The 17,831-nt window shown below is 52.9% G+C and overlaps 2 protein-coding genes across 3 annotated transcripts; one reads left to right on the top strand and one right to left on the bottom strand.

Annotated features, from left to right (window-relative positions):
* Positions 1-89: 89 nt before the first annotated feature.
* On the top strand, positions 90-2,930 carry PV07_01897 (the record flags this gene model as incomplete). Of its 2 annotated transcripts, XM_016388472.1 has the most annotated exons (6): positions 90-241; positions 343-419; positions 588-716; positions 780-1,333; positions 1,390-1,527; positions 1,587-2,595. In XM_016388472.1, the coding sequence occupies exons 1-6, from the start codon at positions 220-222 to the stop codon at positions 2,593-2,595; spliced, it is 1,929 nt and encodes a 642-aa protein (XP_016255400.1). In that variant the 5' UTR covers positions 90-219. The 2 variants fall into 2 exon arrangements, with proteins under 2 accessions (XP_016255400.1, XP_016255399.1); XM_016388471.1 differs by having other exon boundaries at positions 343-716; positions 1,587-2,930.
* Positions 2,931-6,525: 3,595 nt separating this feature from the next.
* On the bottom strand, positions 6,526-8,622 carry PV07_01898 (uncharacterized protein; the record flags this gene model as incomplete). Its single annotated transcript, XM_016388473.1, has 1 exon — positions 6,526-8,622. One exon carries the CDS (start codon positions 8,620-8,622, stop codon positions 6,526-6,528), a length of 2,097 nt encoding a protein of 698 aa, XP_016255401.1.
* Between the last annotated feature and the right edge of the window lie 9,209 nt (positions 8,623-17,831).

Consider the following 17,831-nt stretch of genomic DNA (forward strand, 5'->3'; position numbering starts at 1 on the left):
TAACTCCATACGGCGTGGCAATGCACGGCATTATTTTGCTGGCGACCTAATGTCTGCGTCCAGAAATATCATCACTGCCACCCAACTAGAGGCAATCAGTTGTCGGCCGACATCGTCGGGGAGAGAGGAATCTTTTTCGCTGTAGAACCCAGAAGAAACGATGGAGCTTGAAGCCTCTCCTTCTACCTCACGCAAAAGACGCATTCGCTCGTGCACTGAATGCTACCGGCGGAAGCAGAAGGTTCGATTTGCCCTCCCCTCCTCCCCTCTCCCGCTCCCCTGGGGCGGCCGCGGGGGAAAAACTGTTGAATATGCACTGAGGAGCCGCTTATCGTGGTATAGTGCAACCGCTCTCGTCCCTGCGATGTATGTATCGCGCGGAACATCCCTACGAAATGCGTCTACCTTGGTCAATCCAGGTATGATTCCCCTTATAGCTAGTCTGTCTCTTTCCCTTTGGTAGCATGGTCGCCTGTCGTCCTCTGGGGCTTCCCAAGACCCATCTGATGGGAGTTGAAGGTCGTAACGGTCAATGGTACTCTGAAAGGGTAGCTAACACCAGAGGGAGACTGTGCGCAACACCGCAGACTGCCAGAGAAGCCGTTCTTAGTCCACCAGCCGATGCCTCTATCGAGTCCACGCCGATACCTCTCCAAGGTGAGGCTGGCTATGCGGCTTACCACGACGATGAGGCACTGAGGACAGCCAATGGACAGGTGGGTCATGGGGCATTTGCCCGCAATGCAAAACGGGCCAGCAGCTAATAATACTTCCGACAGTTGGCGCGTTCCCGGCCACCAGTTTTGGCAAGCAACAACTCTATCGTAGGCAGTCTGGTCCTGTCCAGCGCGGTGGCAGATGACAAGTACCTTGAGCTTGTTGCACAGCTTCCGCCGGATGCTATTGCAAGAGAGTTCCTCGACACATACTTTGACAGAGCAAACTGGTATTTCGGCATCCTGGAGAGATACTACTTTGATGAAGCATATACCGCGTGGCAAACGCATCGACCCCTACTTGTCGGCCATTCGGGCCTTGAAATCCTGCCCCGGAACCTGCTTCACTTCCCAGCACTGCTGTTTCAAATTCTCGCCGTCGCTCTAGAATTCGTCGAACCTGATCAGCCAGTCGCCAAATTGATCGAGGTCCAGACTCTTGCGGCTCGCTCCCGATTGTCACATCGATGGAGCCAGAAAGGCGCCGAACTTATGACATATTGTGGGTTCGAAAACCCCAGCATTCTTGCTGTCCAGCATGAGCTCATGAGGGCGTCATGGCTCAAGAACTCTGGCCGTGGCAGGTCCGCCTGGCATCTTCTGGGCAGCGCCATCAGGTTAGTTCTCTTTGGATTAATCGGCCGCCCTCCATTTTTCCCAACTGACGACTCAGGCTTGCACAAGAACTCGGGCTCCACATCCAGTCACACCCGCCGCAGAGCACTGGTCTCTCGGTGGAGAGGTCACTGGAATGGCTGTGGCACGATGAGTTTACAAGAAGGCTCTGGGCCAAGCTCTTCTCTTGGGATAGGTGAGGCCGCCTCATTACATGATGCCAATCCTGACGTCGAGAATTGACCCTCCCTCCAGTCACATGGCAATGAGCCTGGGAAGACCACTTTTAATCCGGTCGGACGATTGTTCGATCCGGCCACCGCTGGACTGCGACTTTCCCTCAAATCCTTCGGCCACTGTCCACGGCATGACATCGTCTCATGGTCAGCATTCACTCTACAGCGCCCACTATTTTCAATATGCCGTAGCCCAGAAGGGCCATGAGGTAGTGTCCGTTGGAGCTCACAAGCCAGGTTTCCACGATTACAGCGTGGTACGATTCTTCGACAGTCAAGTCTCGTCCTTGATGAACAGCCTCCCCTCTTTGAGGCATGGCGTCGCACAGGACGACGCCAAGACATACCGTTCGACAGCATCTCATCTACACATGTTGATCGTCGGACATTCGTTCTTATTGAACCTGCACAGAGCCCATTCAGCAACTCACAAGGCAAGCCGAGAAGCTGCCATTCAAGCGGCTCTCAATATACTTGACGCACAGCAGCAATTGTTTGACTTGTTGGGAAATGCCCACTACAAAACTTTCATGCTTTCCTATTACTCTGTGGACGCGGGCATATATCTGGCGGTGACCACAGCCAAATACCCCATGCCGAACGGCCAGACTGCGCGGCAAACCGACGTAGCGCTCCAACAAACGATTCAGCGCCTCTCATGGATGTCGAGCAGAAATGCGTTGGCTCAGGCTGGACTTCAAATTCTACGCCGCTGCCTTCGCTTCAGTGAGCAGCCCACTCGAAACGAATCACCTCCCCGGAGCCACCATTTCTCTGCTCTGGCCGAAGAGGATATGCCGTCCGTACAGCCCGCTAGCATTCGAGGCGACGCATGCGCGACCTTGCTCGGGGATCCGTCGCGGACCCCGACTTATGCTGATCAAAGTTATGTTGGACTTTTGGATGTGTCGGCTCCCGATTTTGACGACCAGGACTGGGACAGGATGTTTGCTGCCATTACTGACGCCAACTATACCATGGACACCTTTATCGGCGAGTTTAGCGAGCCACCCAACTCGCCACGGTAGCGTCCAATGCGACCAATTCGCAGAGATGCATTTTTGGCCGGATTACGCAGCACAGGCGCCGCCAAACAGGCGCGTTCTTGCGCGAAAATCAGCGTTGAGCTAGAGTACAAATCCTTCCGATACTTTGATGAACGCAGTGAAGCTTTTGGCCTCTCACCACCCCGACAAAATCACTCGCAAAGTAAAACTTCGCCCCAAATTGACCATGGGTGTCTCTGTCTCCCACGAACCTAGGCATAGCACCTTCCATGGGAAACACAAACTCCTTGCAGGCCGTCCACAACGTTGTGGCAAGCATTCCCCAGCCAGCAGCGAGCGCACCGCGCCAAACGAGCCAAACGTTTTCGGCTGATTGAATGAAAATGCCGACTGATCCAGCTCCCAAAGCCACACCTGTTGATCTATGCCTCTGGCCTGGTCTACCATCTATGCCCTCACGACCAACTCAATCGATTTGCTGTACATTTGTGGGATGAGGTCTCGGTTGGACATTGAAGCTTTGCAGAGTGCATATACAATCACGGTGGACAAGCTTGGACGAAAGCGTGACATAATTAGACCACTGTCGACCCAGGGAGACTTGTAAGAGATGTGCTGAATCTTGAACAAACAATCACCGTGGAGGTCCAGTCTCCGTCAGTCACGCTGGGACACGTTGCGGTTGACCGGATGAGGAGCATCCCGAATGAATCAGCAAGCTCGAGCTGCCCATTCCACATTGTGGGGACAGTGCACACCGGCCGTGCTACGAGGCACCAAAAAATTATTCCAACCATCTCCTATCTAATGACCCACCATGGCTTGATACGCCGGGGCATATCTATTTCCTACCGGCTTAGCGGCTTCGACGAGCTTTCGAATCTCCTGCTTCTCCTCTTCGGTCAAGCCAACATTTCTGGAACCCCAATTCTCCTCCAAGCGTTTAGGTTTGGTGGTTCCGGGGATGGGAATCAATCCCTGAGATATCACCCAGGCAATGGCGATTTGGGCGGTCGTGCAGCCTTTTCGATCCGCCAGCTTCTTCATCTCCACGACGATGGCTTTGTTCTTGTAGAAGTTCTCGCCTTGGAACTTGGGAACTGGATCCACGATGTTTTATCAGTAAATATACTTTTGAGAAGAACAGACTTGGCTCGCTAGCGGAAAAAAAAGAACTCACCTGTCCGGCGAAAGTCATCCGCCGGAAAGTCGTCTGGGGATTTGAATGGAAAATCATCCACCAGCCAGCCGTGACCAAGAGGGCTGAAGGCCACGAACGCGATGCCCAATTCCTTTGCCGTATCAATTAAACCGTTGGTTTCATGCACCGTCTCGAAGGCCGAGTATTCTGCCTGGATTGCATCAATCTTGGCAACTATCACGACGGTTAGCTGGGACATTATTTTCAGAACGGCCAAAGACTTGGACACACTCGAGTTGGCTTTGCGGAGAGTTGCCGCAGAGCATTCAGAGAGACCGATATCCTTGGTCTTGCCTGCTTTTCGAATGCCGTCGAGAGCCGGAATAGACTCCTCCAGAGGGGTCTCTGCACGAACGTGTCAAGTCAGTCGACCGAAGACAGTACCAGGGGGTGGGTGATGCATACCGGGGTCGATTCGATGGAGGTAATAGAGATCAGGTGCGAAGCCAAGTCGTTCGATGGTGCCTTCGATATATTCCTCGATGTGAGCGGGCGAGTTGGTCACAGATCGACCTCCGGCAGGATTGTTAAAGACGTTAAAGCCGCACTTTGACGCAACTGGGCCGTGTCGAGACGTATTAGTGGTTCAGAGCTTCCCCCAAGATGGAACCCATTTCGAAACCTACTGAAAAGTTTGTCGCGGCAGTCGTGTTTCTTGATGAATTCTCCAAGTAACTTCTCGTTCATACCAGCTCCATAGACGACCTGGGCGTTTCCATCGGAGCGATCAGTCTGCATTCGAGACTAACGAAGGGGGGCTTTGCGAAGACACTAGCTTACCGCAGTATCCCAGAACGTGCAGCCAAGTTCAATCGCTTTCAGAAGCACCGGTTCAGCTTCCTCATAGCTCAAGCTCTGTCCAAAGCCGAAGCTGATACCCATGGCCCCAAAGCCAGGGACCGGGACTTGGATGTCACCAAAGGGAAGTGTTTGGACCATGTTGAGTGAACAAGTATTGGATACGTCCAGCGAGACCAGATAGAAATGCAAAACCGGATTCACTGGTAAATATGAAGGTGGTGAAATCTAAACAGAGGAGAGAGAGCTTTTATGCCATTGTTATTCTTCTGCGGCCGAAGAGTCGTCGGCGACAGTTCATTCTTCGCCAAATACTCCTAAAAGCCGACCGACGGATGTCGGCCGAGGTGTCGGCCGCAGTACAAAGTCCTGGCCATGATAGCATGGGCCCCTGCGCAGAATCTGCCATGCCTTAGCAGCACCAGAAAATTGGCCACACGACCCTACGGTGTATAGGGTCGTAGGGTGGCGACACGCCTTGAACGTCTCCATTCAAAGAAATTGGTATCTCTGCCATCTCGCCCGTCATCTGTTCTTTTGTCGACCACAGTTCTTTCTGCAAATTTCGCAACTGTGCAGACCGAAGCGTTGAAAGAAGGTCCTTCTGGCTCCGTTGAGCAGTTTATTCCGATTGTTGCAGCAGCATTCCTGGCCATGCTGACCTTGCACCGCAAGTCGCCATTGTTGGTGCAAAACCCTCCAGAAAACACCACCTGTAACAAAGGGGAGGGGAAGCCCCAGCGGACCTAGATTGTTACTTTCAAGCTTCTCTTTGAGCGTACGGGCTGGGTTTTGAGTCGGCTTTGAGAGAAAGGGAGGTGCCTGCGCCGTAGCAGTCCAATAAGATGCAACTTCAGTCTCTGGGGATTATCCTTTGAGCCCGTTGAGTTCTCTCCCACCTTTGAACATATATGAAGGATCCGTATCGTAGGATTCCTTTGGCAAGTCACGATGACCGGGCCGATGAAACTATTCCGAAGGGCTGCATCGGAAACGAGTCTCGGACCATCAGCAATCAAACAACGAACATTAAATGTCTTTCCGGTCGGAAGATATCATGCGTACAAGAAGATATCCAGATATATCATCACATGATTCTGCCTGAGCTCTTGTGCCCAAGAACCTATGCCTACCACCTTGGGGACAAGTCTTCTCATCTACTCCGGAAAGCCCCTGCGGATACTTCTAGCCATCGTCACTAGTCAGCCGACATCCGGAGCTGGATGGAAGTGGGAATTCCAATAAGGAGATTCTTGGAACGATCAAGACTGTTGAGTCGACGCCCCCCCAATCATGGGTATTTACACCATTTTTTCTGAGCTGTATATATATATTCAAGTCCGCTCCAACCCACCAGCCAGCTTAGTCTGACATGACTTCAAGGATCAAAGGCTGTCGACCTTCCGCCCAGCGCGAGACTTCGAAGGAGCCGCAGATCGCAAGGCTACCTGGTTCTTTTTGATTGGCCTTTACACCGGTCAACCTCAAAAAAAGGCCTTCTCTGCTGGTTCGCTTCATTGTTCCAGGCAAAGCTACTCATGAACCGCATTTCAACTTAACTTGCCCGGCCGTGGTCTGACGGCTGCTTGGCCTCCTGGACCGAGCTCGTTCGTGATTACCAACGCTGTCAGCCGCATCAATGTGTTCAATTAGACTTGATTGAACCCGGTAGGCTGATCCTAGGGCTGAGACAAGAATAGCTGGACCTATCCTGTAGCGGTCACTCTTGAGGAGTCGGAGCCTATAATGGGTGTCAGATCCCGACATTTTGCTGCTATCCGAGAATCAAAACCAAAATATTACGCTATTGCACATGGACGCTGCCGGTTTGCATTTTGGCATTCTACTCATGTCTTGATGCAGTCCATAGTGATCCGAGCCACCCTTGATGGGAATGATTTCGATTAATAGGTCACTGAATCGGGATTTGCAAGCGACCCTCGTTCTGGTGATCAGACCATCTCGAAGGTACATGGGTCGGTGGCTGGCGCAAAGGTCATACAGTGCTCTATGGGAAGATCGACAAAGGGCGAAAAGCCAGAAGGCATATCGACTGGCAGCTTGTGAGCATCATGGATCGATTCGGGGAGCCCGTCCGATTCCCCATCAAGCATTTCGACCGCTATGTCACTCGTTTGCAAAGGCCAGAGGTGTGCAGGTTGTAAAAAGGTGGAAATGTCATGCTGTGAGAAGGGTGGCGTGTCCAGTATATTGTCTCTCGAGTCGGCCGTCTTTTCGACATTCTCCCTCTGCCCCGGCGGAGACTCATCACCCGGCGCCAATAACTGCGAGGCGCTCCACTTGCCAGCCAAAGTGCCAAACAGTTTGTCGATATAGATTTTGCGTGCCAGGTTTTTCAAGGTGTCCCGTTGCTTGACGTACGTGTCGATGGAGGCCCTAAGGAGAGAGAGGATTTCTGCGAAGCGCCGTGCATGGGCATCGTGCCGACTCATGAGTTGCAGGAAATCATCGGCCTTGGCCAGACCTTCATCCAACGGGAATGATCGGTCGTAGTTACCGAAGTAGGCCAGGCCCAGGACGAGCGAAGAGATGAAGACATTGTTCACCAATAAAAAGATCCTCTTGGGAAGGGCCGTGTAGTTCGTCAGGTTTTTGGCGATGTCGACGGTTTTGATGGCTGAGCTGAGACATGCCACTGCAAGGGTGGCGCAAGGACTCACGAAAGGATCCGCAAGGTCCATGTTGACCTCGGTGTCGGTCGATCTCCTTCGAATGCGCGTGCTCACTTCTTGGACCAGATAGGTTTTGGTGAGTAGTATGATGCCATAATAGTATGCTCCAGTGAGGTGACTGAGGCATAGCCGACTGGGCAAGGTCACACGATCGAATTCGTTCTCGCCGCCCTCATCGATCTCGAAAAAGGCCATGAAGTCGGCGGCCCACTCGCGAATGTGTTGAGAAATGCTTTCGACCCGTTCAATACTGACGGTGTCTCGATGATAGACCTCTGTAACAATACGCTCAGAAATATGGCACAACCGGAGACAGGCGCACTCGATTTGCTCTTCCAATGGGAGGGTTTTCTGTGTGGAGCCCCAAAGGTGCATGGATTCAGTCTCTACCGTGGCCGGTGGTCTTCCGAGAGAAACGCTCGTATAGATGTCGAGCACTCGCAGCGTTTTCCAGGCCTTTTCCCTCGCTCGACACTCAGCTTTCGAGAATGAAGCGTTGGAATCAGATCGGTGAAGTCCCAAGGCGCATGCGGCGCGTGCGGCGATCCCTAGATTTAGGAAAGCGGCGTTGCGCCGACAGGCGTTCAGCATATACAAGGCAATCAGAATATGAGATTGCACAGTAAGCAGGCTTGTTCCGTCGCTCAAGTAGCAGAATGCGAGTTGGCGGGCACGCCGGAAACACCGCTCGGCCATTGCCTCGTCTCCCTGGTGGCCACGCTCTTGAGCACCCACGGCCAGTACGAGCAGAAAGATGAGGCTCTTTCCTTCCGACTCTAAACATCCCTGCAAGGCCCAGTTGACCATTTCTTCTGTCAGCGTCTGGGTGACGAAAAGGTCAAAGATACCATAGATGGCGGTGGTGTAATATTCAACAAGTGAGCAGACTTCAGCCACCGAGAATGCGGGTATTGGAGAGCTGGTCAAGAGCGTCAAGGGGTTGACTTCCTCCTCAGGCCTTGCCTCAAGCATCGAACTTTGCTTTGGATCGGTGGTGAAGGGGCAGGGCCCGATAGCATCCTCCACCACCCTGCGGACCACTTCCACAAATGCCAAGGTGGATGACTCGCCCAGGAAAATCCGTCCCTCCCTGCCTTTGCCATCATCCAGAAATCGCGTGGTGGCAGACAACGGCCTCTGAGATGAGTTTGGCGAACGCGTGTCGCTATGTACGGAGCCTTCGCTATGATGGGGCTGCTGATTTTGACGCAAGCGAGGACCAGTCGTTGAGTTGTCAACGGGGGAAACAACGAGGCCTGATATATCATCGCGCGAGGTTGGCTCCGTTCGCTGAGTTTCTGACCGGTTTATTGGCGGGACAGTATCCTGGAAGGGATTGCTGAAATGGCACTCCATTGACTTTCCACGTCGAATGCATGGTGGGCAGGGACAGGAACCGTTACATTTTTCCTTCCTCCTCTTGCAGTTGCCACAAGCGCGCACACAGCGTCGTCTGCTTTTATCAACCCGAGGTGATGGAGACATCGTCGCAATTTCGCCCTAACAGTGAATAAGAGAAGTCGTATAGATTCTGCTGACAGATCGAGTCCATAGTAGGTACCTAGGTAAAAGCACGACAGACTTGAAAAAGAGATTGTCGCTCGAAGCGGCGAACCTCCAGCACCGGGGGTCTGGGGACTGGGTGCGGGAGCCCCGTGGGCGGGGGTTTGGGTTAGTGAAGCCAATATAAGTTAGTGTTTGACTCTCCAGCCTGGGCTTCTGCTGAGGTCCGGCGAGTCCCCGTCGCAGTTGGAAAGTGCTTCGCCAGACCCAGAGAGGTGGGCGTGCACCTCACATGGGCCCTATCTTAGCGGTAGTTGCGTCTTATGGGCAGGAGAGATGATGAGCGCCTGTATCGGAGACTTGCGACTGATTGCCAGGCTTGACTTGCTTGTCCAAAACCAATGTCCTTGTCGGTAGACTATAGGGGCCATCCTCCTGCTGCGGGAGCCACCGAAGCAGCAAGAAAGGCAGACTAGTGAGGCATCGCCAACCTTCTGAGATGGGAAACCAGACTAGAGGGAGCTGAAAACCATCCGAACTCCGCAGACTAGGCGAGAGGTGCCACTTCCGATGCAAGGAGTGGTCATGGGTAAGTCCAAGTCTGGGTCTCTCCCTCTCTCTGGACCGTGCATGAGTAAACAATGGCCTGGATAATCAGGGTCCGGTGTGATGCGAGCTCGTTTCTGGTGAAATCTGTCGAATAATATCCCTCGAACGGGAACAAATGCCTGTTCGAACAGAGCTCTTCATTTTGGTCGACCCTGATGAAAATGTTGTTCGGGCATCCAGTGTTCGAGAAGACCATTTCGGCGCGATGTCTGGCAAGATATTTCTGTTGTATACATGCTGGGCCTCCTGAGGAGCCTGATTATATTCTTATTGTCCTCTGTGTCGAAAAGACATCGATATATACATCCGAAAAAGGCGAGATCTTTCGGAAAGCCTGCGCACGTGGGTTGAATGCCCCGAAGACCGGTAGAGTTCCCGATAGGCCTGCGTCAGGGTCGCGACTTCTTTGTCAAAGCCCAGGATGATGATCCGGGACCGCTGGCTGCGAATAGCGTTCAGAGGTCGTGGGAGCTGCCAAAATGCTGTTGGTATACAAGAGTGTCATACACCGGCCACTGCTGGGCACCACTTGATTTGGGACTGAGAAGCACTTGCAGAACTAAGTTCTATTCCACTCTACAGATATCTGAGTCTCGATCACCGCCATGCCTCGCATCATAGTTGACGAGTCCACCGGTGGACAACTTGGGTCGAAGGTCGTGGTGCTGACAGGTATACTGTCCTCGCATGTCGAAGACGAACATAGGACTAACCAGGCCACGCAGGGGGCAGCAGCGGCATTGGCGCAGCGACAGTGGACGCTTTCCTGGCTCGCGGCTGCAATGTTGTGTTCGGCGACATCGACGAGACTGCAGGGAATGCAAAGGTCGAGAAGCTCATCTCCGGGAACAAAGACATGAAGACTCGACTTAAATTCGTACCCACCAACTTAACGGACTACGATCATGTCTACCGACTGTTCCAGACCGCTTTCGAGACCTTTGGCCGAGTTGACATAGCGGCCAATATTGCTGGCCTGGCAGAAGTCGCTGGCTGGTTCGATCCTGCAGAGACCGTCGAGAGCGTGAAGAGGGTCAGACAAAATCAGGCAAAACTCTGTTCTCCTAGTTGAAGAGACCGTTGACAATGTGAACCGACAGAAACCTACCACGATCGTTCTCGATGTCAATTTGAATGGCACGCTGTACTTCGCTCAGATCGCCGCGGTGTTTTTGAAGCAAGGCCAGCAGTCATCGGAGGACAAAAGCCTGACCCTGATTTCTTCAGTGGCGGGCTTCAAGGAGTACCCTGGCCTGTTCGTGTATCAGGTCGGTCTACCAGTCTCTCTCAGTGCGGTTTGAGTCCGTTCATTTGCTGATCCTTGAGAAGGCCAGCAAGCATGGGGTGATGGGGCTGATGCGAAGCTTGAGATCTTTCCCACCCCTGGCTTCTAAGGTCCGCATCAACTGCGTCTGTCCTTCCATGACTCTCACTGGGATGGTTGAAGGAATCAAAGACGACTGGACGAAAGCCGGTCTCCCAACAAACACACCCGCAGATGTTGCTCGCGTCATCGTTCATATCGCCTCAGCGAACGTCATCAAAGGCGCCGCGCTCTATGTTGAAGGGGGAGCAGCATGGGAGATCGAACAGGGTCTGGACGAGACACAGCCCATCTGGCTTGGGGAAGAACCTAGCAAAAGATTGGACCTATCTGTCAAAGCTCTGGGTGCGGTAAGTCTGATCAAGTTCCTAACCCAAATTAAGTACACTCCTGATCATCTAAGGGTTCGAATTGGGTCAACCACAGCAAGGGAAAAGATCCCAGCGGCACGACCCCGGCTGTGAACAGCACCAACGGACTCAACGGACAGTGAAATGACGCCGACAGGCCCCCTTCAATGTATGCCGAAAGATAGCATCTGGGAAAAGAGAATTGAAAGACAGAGAGTCTTGTGCTTGAAATGTAACCACGAGTCTTTCGAAATCGAGCACAGAGAGCAGAGGCTCAGGCATTCCAGTTACTGGATATATTATCCCTTCAGAATCAAACTTTGAACCCCTCTTCCCAGATTTTCTTGCTCTCTTCAAAGATCCAGCGCTCGCTCTCATTACAATACTCGACTTGGTCCCTGTAATAGATGTCCCCCAAGGAGCATTCGGCCACCTTTCCGACCAGGCTTGCATCCGTTGCAAAGCTATCAAACGCCCGTACAATGGTGCTCATGGGGGTCAGGTGCTCCTTGGGCATCGCGCTGAGCAGGGAGGCCGGGGCGAGGTTTGTCGGCACAAAGGCAGGGCAGACGCAGTTCACTCTTATGTTCTCCTTCTGCAGCACCGGTGCCGCCGATCGAACGAGGCCCACGATCTAGGTTTCACCAGTCAGCCAGGCATCCTGAATTGCTTTACACCGAGTGAGTTTCGGGGCAACTGGTCTCTTTTGATAATACGCACTCCATGCTTTGCCGCGGCGTACTGTGGATTGGTGTGGAATGCGTAGAGCCCGGCACTGGAGCTCGTGATGGCAATGGAGCCTCCCTGACCGTCGTTTTGTCGGAAGTAGTGTGTCGCCAGCCACAGGCAGTAGATCGGGCCGATCAGGTCGATGTCGATCGTCTTGAGGTTTGGCTTCTCCGGTTCGTCCCCTCCCTGGTTCTCGTACAGGCTCTGGAGATCGACCACGCCGGCGTTGGCGGCGACAAAGTCCACGCGGCCGAACTTCGCTTTGGTCTCCCTGAAGAGCGAGGCCACTTCGTCCCAGTTCGAAACGTCCGTCTGGTGGAAAAAGACCCGGTCGCCGAGTTCCTGGGCCACCCGTTTGCCGGCTAGGACGTTGACATCCGCGAGGGCGACCGCCCAGCCTTGCTCGTGGAAGTGTCGAGACAGAGCGAGCCCGATCCCGCTGGCAGAGCCTGTGATGATTGCCACGGGCATAGCTGGGTGTGGACGTTATCTTCGATTCAAGGGAGGGCTTCAAGAAGTGCGAGGCGCAAGATCAGAAAACAATTCACCAAGAAGTTGATGGCCAGAATTTCAGACCTGCAGGAGCCCAGTGAACTGGAGTCGCGAGTCTCCCGACCTCATCAGCTTCAACACTGATGAAGTTTCCAAACATTAACCCAACAGGTCGTCGGATCGGAACCGCATATACGCACTCTCTCTGTGTATGTGCTATCTTCACCAATCCCGAACCGGGCCATTTTCTTCGGTACCTCTCCGGGATGGGGTCCTATTTCTAGGAGAGTAGTGATCCTGACGAGGCCTGGACTCTTTCCTGTCTTTGCAATAATCGTGTTTCTTCGTCATCGATCCTGAACTTCCCACCTTCGTGTTCCAGGCTGGGTATTATCTACCATCTTATCACCAGGCACACAGATATGGAATTCATCCCACAGCATCGCAATCCCGAGATGATGGCGATGCCTATAAAGGCGAGAATAGATGGATTCATGTTACGGAAAAGGCACTGTTGCCAAAATTGGTGTCTGTGAGACTGGTTCTACCAATGCACTAAATCTAACCATCTTTTCCAACTGGCGTGAACTGATGGAGACCTTTCGGGATAGAAGATGGTATCTCAGATGATCATCTAGGTAGACTAATATAGGATTTTCTCATCTCGAGATCCACAACCCAATAGCCTTCCTCACCTTCTCTAGCACCTCCTCTACCAACATTGTTTCCGAGACAGAGCTGTAATGTTCGCAAATCGGCCTCATGCCGCCGAAGACGAGGTGAAATGGCATGTTTCATTCTTTGCGGTCGAAGACATCCCTAGACGGTTGCTGTCGAGTGCCCATTCAGAAGTCCTTCTGGCACGGGCGGGAAATCGATGTTCTCCGGATTAAGATACTCGGCTCTGTCCAAGCCTTCCTGGCGCTCGGCGACGGTCCAGCCATCCCCTAACCATGCCGCGTCGTTGTCGTGTACCATTTCGTACTCGTAGTCCTCCCATCGCGGGTGTTGCAAGACTTGCAGGCAATGCAGCGAAGAGCCTGTCGAAGATTTTGGTCAGTGCTTGTTCAAGGACGAGGAAGGCCGCAGTTAACTGGTCGTTCTCACCTGGCCATAAAGCGGAGACTTTGCCGTCGACAGTGCCGCCCTTGTACCACGAGCGGCAGGGCAAGGTGAAGACCGTGTCGGCAAAGTAGTCCAGGCTGTACTGGTAAAAGGTCTCGACGGCCCTGGACTTTGCTTCGATGGAGCGGATCGCCTCTCGCTGCATCTTTTGGATGGCCGCGCAGACATAGTCGCCGATCCGCTCGAGAACGATGCTAAGACTGCCTGTGCCTAGGGCGGTCGAGGGACCGAGCGACATGAACATGTTAGGAAATTCGTCGGTCGTCACGCCGATGTAGGTCTTGGGGTATTCTGCCCATTTCTCGGCCAGGAGACGCCCCTGGCGTCCGATGATGGGGAAGCGGCCTGTCCATGTGGTATCGAAGCCCGTGGCGCAGATGAGGGCGTCGACTGCGCGAGTAGTGCCGTCTTTGGTCACGACGCCTTCCTCGGTGACGTGGGCAATTTCGGTGGTGATGAAGTCGACATTGCTTTTGGTCAGAGCCGTGAGATATCCCGGTCCCGGCGTCAGTCGTCGACATGCTGGCGGAAAGTCGGGGACGAGCTTGTCTAAAATTTCTGGTTTCGCTGCCAGCTTGGCCGCCATGCTCTTCTTGAAGGACGCCGAGGCATCCTGGGAGAGCGCCCCCCGAAATGTGATGCCATGGAAAGACTGGAGTTCTTGTTCAATCTCTGGCCCCCTAAGGTCAGTTTTCATTGGGGTTGTTTTTTTGGGCGCTCTAGATGTCAAGACTTACTTTTCCTGTAGGCGTGATAAAACTCTGGATCGTCGAGAAATTGTTGGATCTCCTCTTCACTGAATCGAACTGGTATTTTCATCAGTGGTTCATCGCTGGTCTAACCATGGGGTGGGCTTCTCCTACAATTGGCCTCTTCCGAAGTGTGCTTTTCCACTTCGCTCGGAGCGAATGGCGGCGAGATCCATGTACGGCCTCGAACATAGTTGTCGAGTCTCTTCACTTTTGGCTGCAGACAAGGAACTATCTGAATGGCACTGGATCCAGAGCCGATCACAGCCACCGTCTTGTTCTGCCTCGATCGTCAGTGATGCCCTGTAACTGTGAAGGGCAACCAGTTTCAGCTTACAGTCGGGTCCCAGTTTTCGTCCCAGTTTGCGCTGTGAAGCAGCTCGCCCTTGAAATCGTGCAGGCCCTTGATCTGAGGCCACTTCCACTCATTCAAAGCGCCGATGCAGTTGTACAGTACATCTGCGGTGTCCTCGAAGATCTCTCCCGAATCGGTTCGACAGAGCTTGACGTACCACTTGGATGCGGATTCGTCGAACCGTGCCTCGATGACTTTGGTGTTGAGCTTGACATACTTGTTCACTCCATATTTGGCTGCCACGCCTTTCCAGTAGTTGTGGATGTCTCTGCCCGAAGCATAGAATTCCGGCCATCTCGGGTTGGGCTCAAAGGTTAACTGATACGAGTGTGCTGGAATGTCTGTCCTCGCATCTGGGTCAACGCTGTTTCAACCACAGGGAGTGATCAGAGATGGCGAGCCTACCACAAGCGATGCCAGGATATCTGTTTTCAAACCATGTCCCGCCAACGTCTGGATTCTTGTCATAGATGACGAGGTCGAGGTTGGGAATACGCTGAGGAAAGCGGATTCCGGCGATGATTCCAGAAACTCCAGCGCCAATGACCATGACTTTGATGGGCCGAAGATCATTGATCGAACGGCGCTCTACTGCCGCCCCCATTCTAACCGGTTTCCTGATCAATTGTGGCTCGTGAAAAGGCGGAAAATAGGTTCTGTATTTGTCACAAGAGGTCTATTCTCTATGCAGGGATGTAATGGAATAATATATCAATATTAGGGCTATGATTGAACTTGACGCAAATCGCGTATGGTGTCCTACTCGTAGTGGAAGGAGAGGGTAGTTTCATACGGTGCAAGGATCCGATAAAGGGCAGCCCTTCAGTAGAATTGGAGGCTTGAAGACAGGAGGACCAGGCACGAGGCTACCCGAAGTGGATCCCGGACTCCTGATCGGGCAGCCTCGTTTCGGCTACATCCGATCCGGCCGGATCTGAAGCAACAGAACCTCATCGGGAGCGTATGTGGTATCAACAGCTTCTGAGCAGCAGATTCAGTGGAAACTGGACAGATTCATAGGTCTCTCCCGGGTTGGATCCGCTTGTTCTACCCAGAGTACCAAATATGTCTTCCCCGGGCACTACCCCGACAATCAGCCCAGAACCCGCACAGCCTGATGCCAACTAGAATGTGCTCTTTTAAATCTACCCTTACATCCCTTCCTCGTCTGAGATGTTCATATCTTAATCTCTCAGAGACTATCGTTGTTCAGAGCTGTTGCCCAAGATGTTGAATTTCCCTGGCAAACTACGTGGCACCGCCCTGCAGGCTGCGATCACCTTCGCCTGCTCATCCGGCTTCTTCCTGTTTGGCTATGACCAGGGAGTGTTCTCTGGAGTGATTGTCACCCCATACTTTCTAGACACTTTCCACAATCCCAAGGCTGGCCTCTTGGGCACCATCAATGCGCTGTATGATATTGGCGGTGCGGTAGGTGCCATCATCTGCATGTTATTTGGGCACACTCTTGGTCGCAAGAAAACCATCGTCCTGGGCTGCATTATCGCAACTATTGGATCCATTGTGCTCGGTACAGCCAAGACGATATCACAGTTGATCGTGGGGCGTAAGTTTCTGTGTCCGCTGAGCTCATTGACGATGGATATTTGTGGCTGATCTGGCGTTCCAGGCATTGTTACTGGCGTGGGAGTTGGCCAACTCACATCTACCATCGGCATATATCAGGCCGAGACCGCCAAAGGTACGATAATACCCTTGGAGATTTATTGCAGTCGGCCCTTTGTGCTGAATTCTGTTGCAAAAGCGAACCACCGTGGCATGCTGATGTCCATTGAATTGACCTTTTGCGCCCTTGGACTGTTTCTGGCCCAGTGGATCAACTATGGCTACGGCTCAGACAACACCGCTGCCGCATTTGAGGTGCCGTGCTTCTTTCAGCTCGTGTTCCTCGGCGCAACACTTTCCGTCCTGCCGTTCCTGCCCGAGTCGCCTCGCTGGCTGGTTGCCAAAGGGAAAATGGAAGAGGCCCGGCAATCGCTAGTCCAACTGGGTGACAAGGACACGACACCTGATAGCGCGGAGATTACGAAGACCATGACCGAGATGGAGGAGGTTGCTCGGTTGGAGAACATCAGCGGCATTCTGTGGTTCAAGAGTCTGGTAAGAGGCGGTCATTCAAAACCTGAACACCATTGCGTAGACTAATGCTTGCGGTCTCATCAGTTCAAGAGCGGTCCGAGTCAGAATGGGAAGCGAGTTCTCCTATCATGTCTCAGCAATTCCTTTCAACAGCTCACTGGGGTAGGCTTTGGATCGGTGCCTGTTTCTTTGACCTCTTTCTTCCATGCTAACCGGCCGCGTACTTAGATTAACTCGGTTACCTATTACGTTCCGACGCTGCTCATCACCTTCATTGGTGTAGCACGAGAAGACGCGCTGTGGATTGGTGGGCTGATCTCCGTCATTTCCGTGATATCGTCGTTGATTGTACGTCCTGCCGTTGGACCCTCTAGACTACGTTGTTCTAGAGCACGAAATCCTTTGCTTATCAGGTCAATAGCCAGTGTTCACCATCGACAAATTCGGCCGCAAGGGATTTATGATTGTGGGAGCCGCTGGCCAGGCGATTTGCTTCTTCATCGTGGCCGGGGTATTCGCCAACCTGCCGCCGGAGTCCTCGCCCTCGGCACGGACCTATGGCATCGTCATTGTCAGCTTCATTTACATCTATTTCGCCATTTTCAGCTCCTGCTGGCTAGGCCCGTCCTGGGCGTACGCTCCGGAGATTCTCCCCCTAAAAGGAAGAGCTCACGGCATGGGACTTTCCGTTGGTAAGCACAGACATATCTTCTCCCAACCACGCTGTGGAGAGCCCCGAATCACTGACCATGGTGACTCGCAGTTTGTTACTGGATCCTCAACTTCTTGATTGGTAAGTGTTGCCTCAACAAAAACATCCTACTCTTCACGTCTAGGAGCGGGCGATAGTAACGTGCTGTTTCCCTAGTCGAGATCACGCCTCCAGCTTTGCAAAACATTTCGTGGAAGTACTATGTTATCCTCGGAGTCTTCAACGCCATATTCGTCCCCGTTCTCGCATTTTTCTTCGTCGAGACCAAAGGCAAGAGTTTGGAAGATCTCGGTATGTCTCGATCCTGTCGAAGCTATCGAGCGGAGACTGACTAGGTGTTCTTTTCGGGGTCATTAGACATTTACTTTGCAGAGCGCTACCATGGCGGTGCAGAGTGGCACGACGTCGAGAATGCCGTTCGCGCCGAGCATGCCCAACAGGAGGCTCTGAAGGACAAAGAGGCTGCCACAGAGCACTCTGAGAAGGCGCTGCATGAGCTTGTCCAACCATATTCCGG

This window comes from Cladophialophora immunda (assembly GCF_000835495.1).
Source record: "Cladophialophora immunda strain CBS 83496 unplaced genomic scaffold supercont1.1, whole genome shotgun sequence".
Classification (NCBI taxonomy): Eukaryota; Fungi; Ascomycota; class Eurotiomycetes; order Chaetothyriales; family Herpotrichiellaceae; genus Cladophialophora; species Cladophialophora immunda.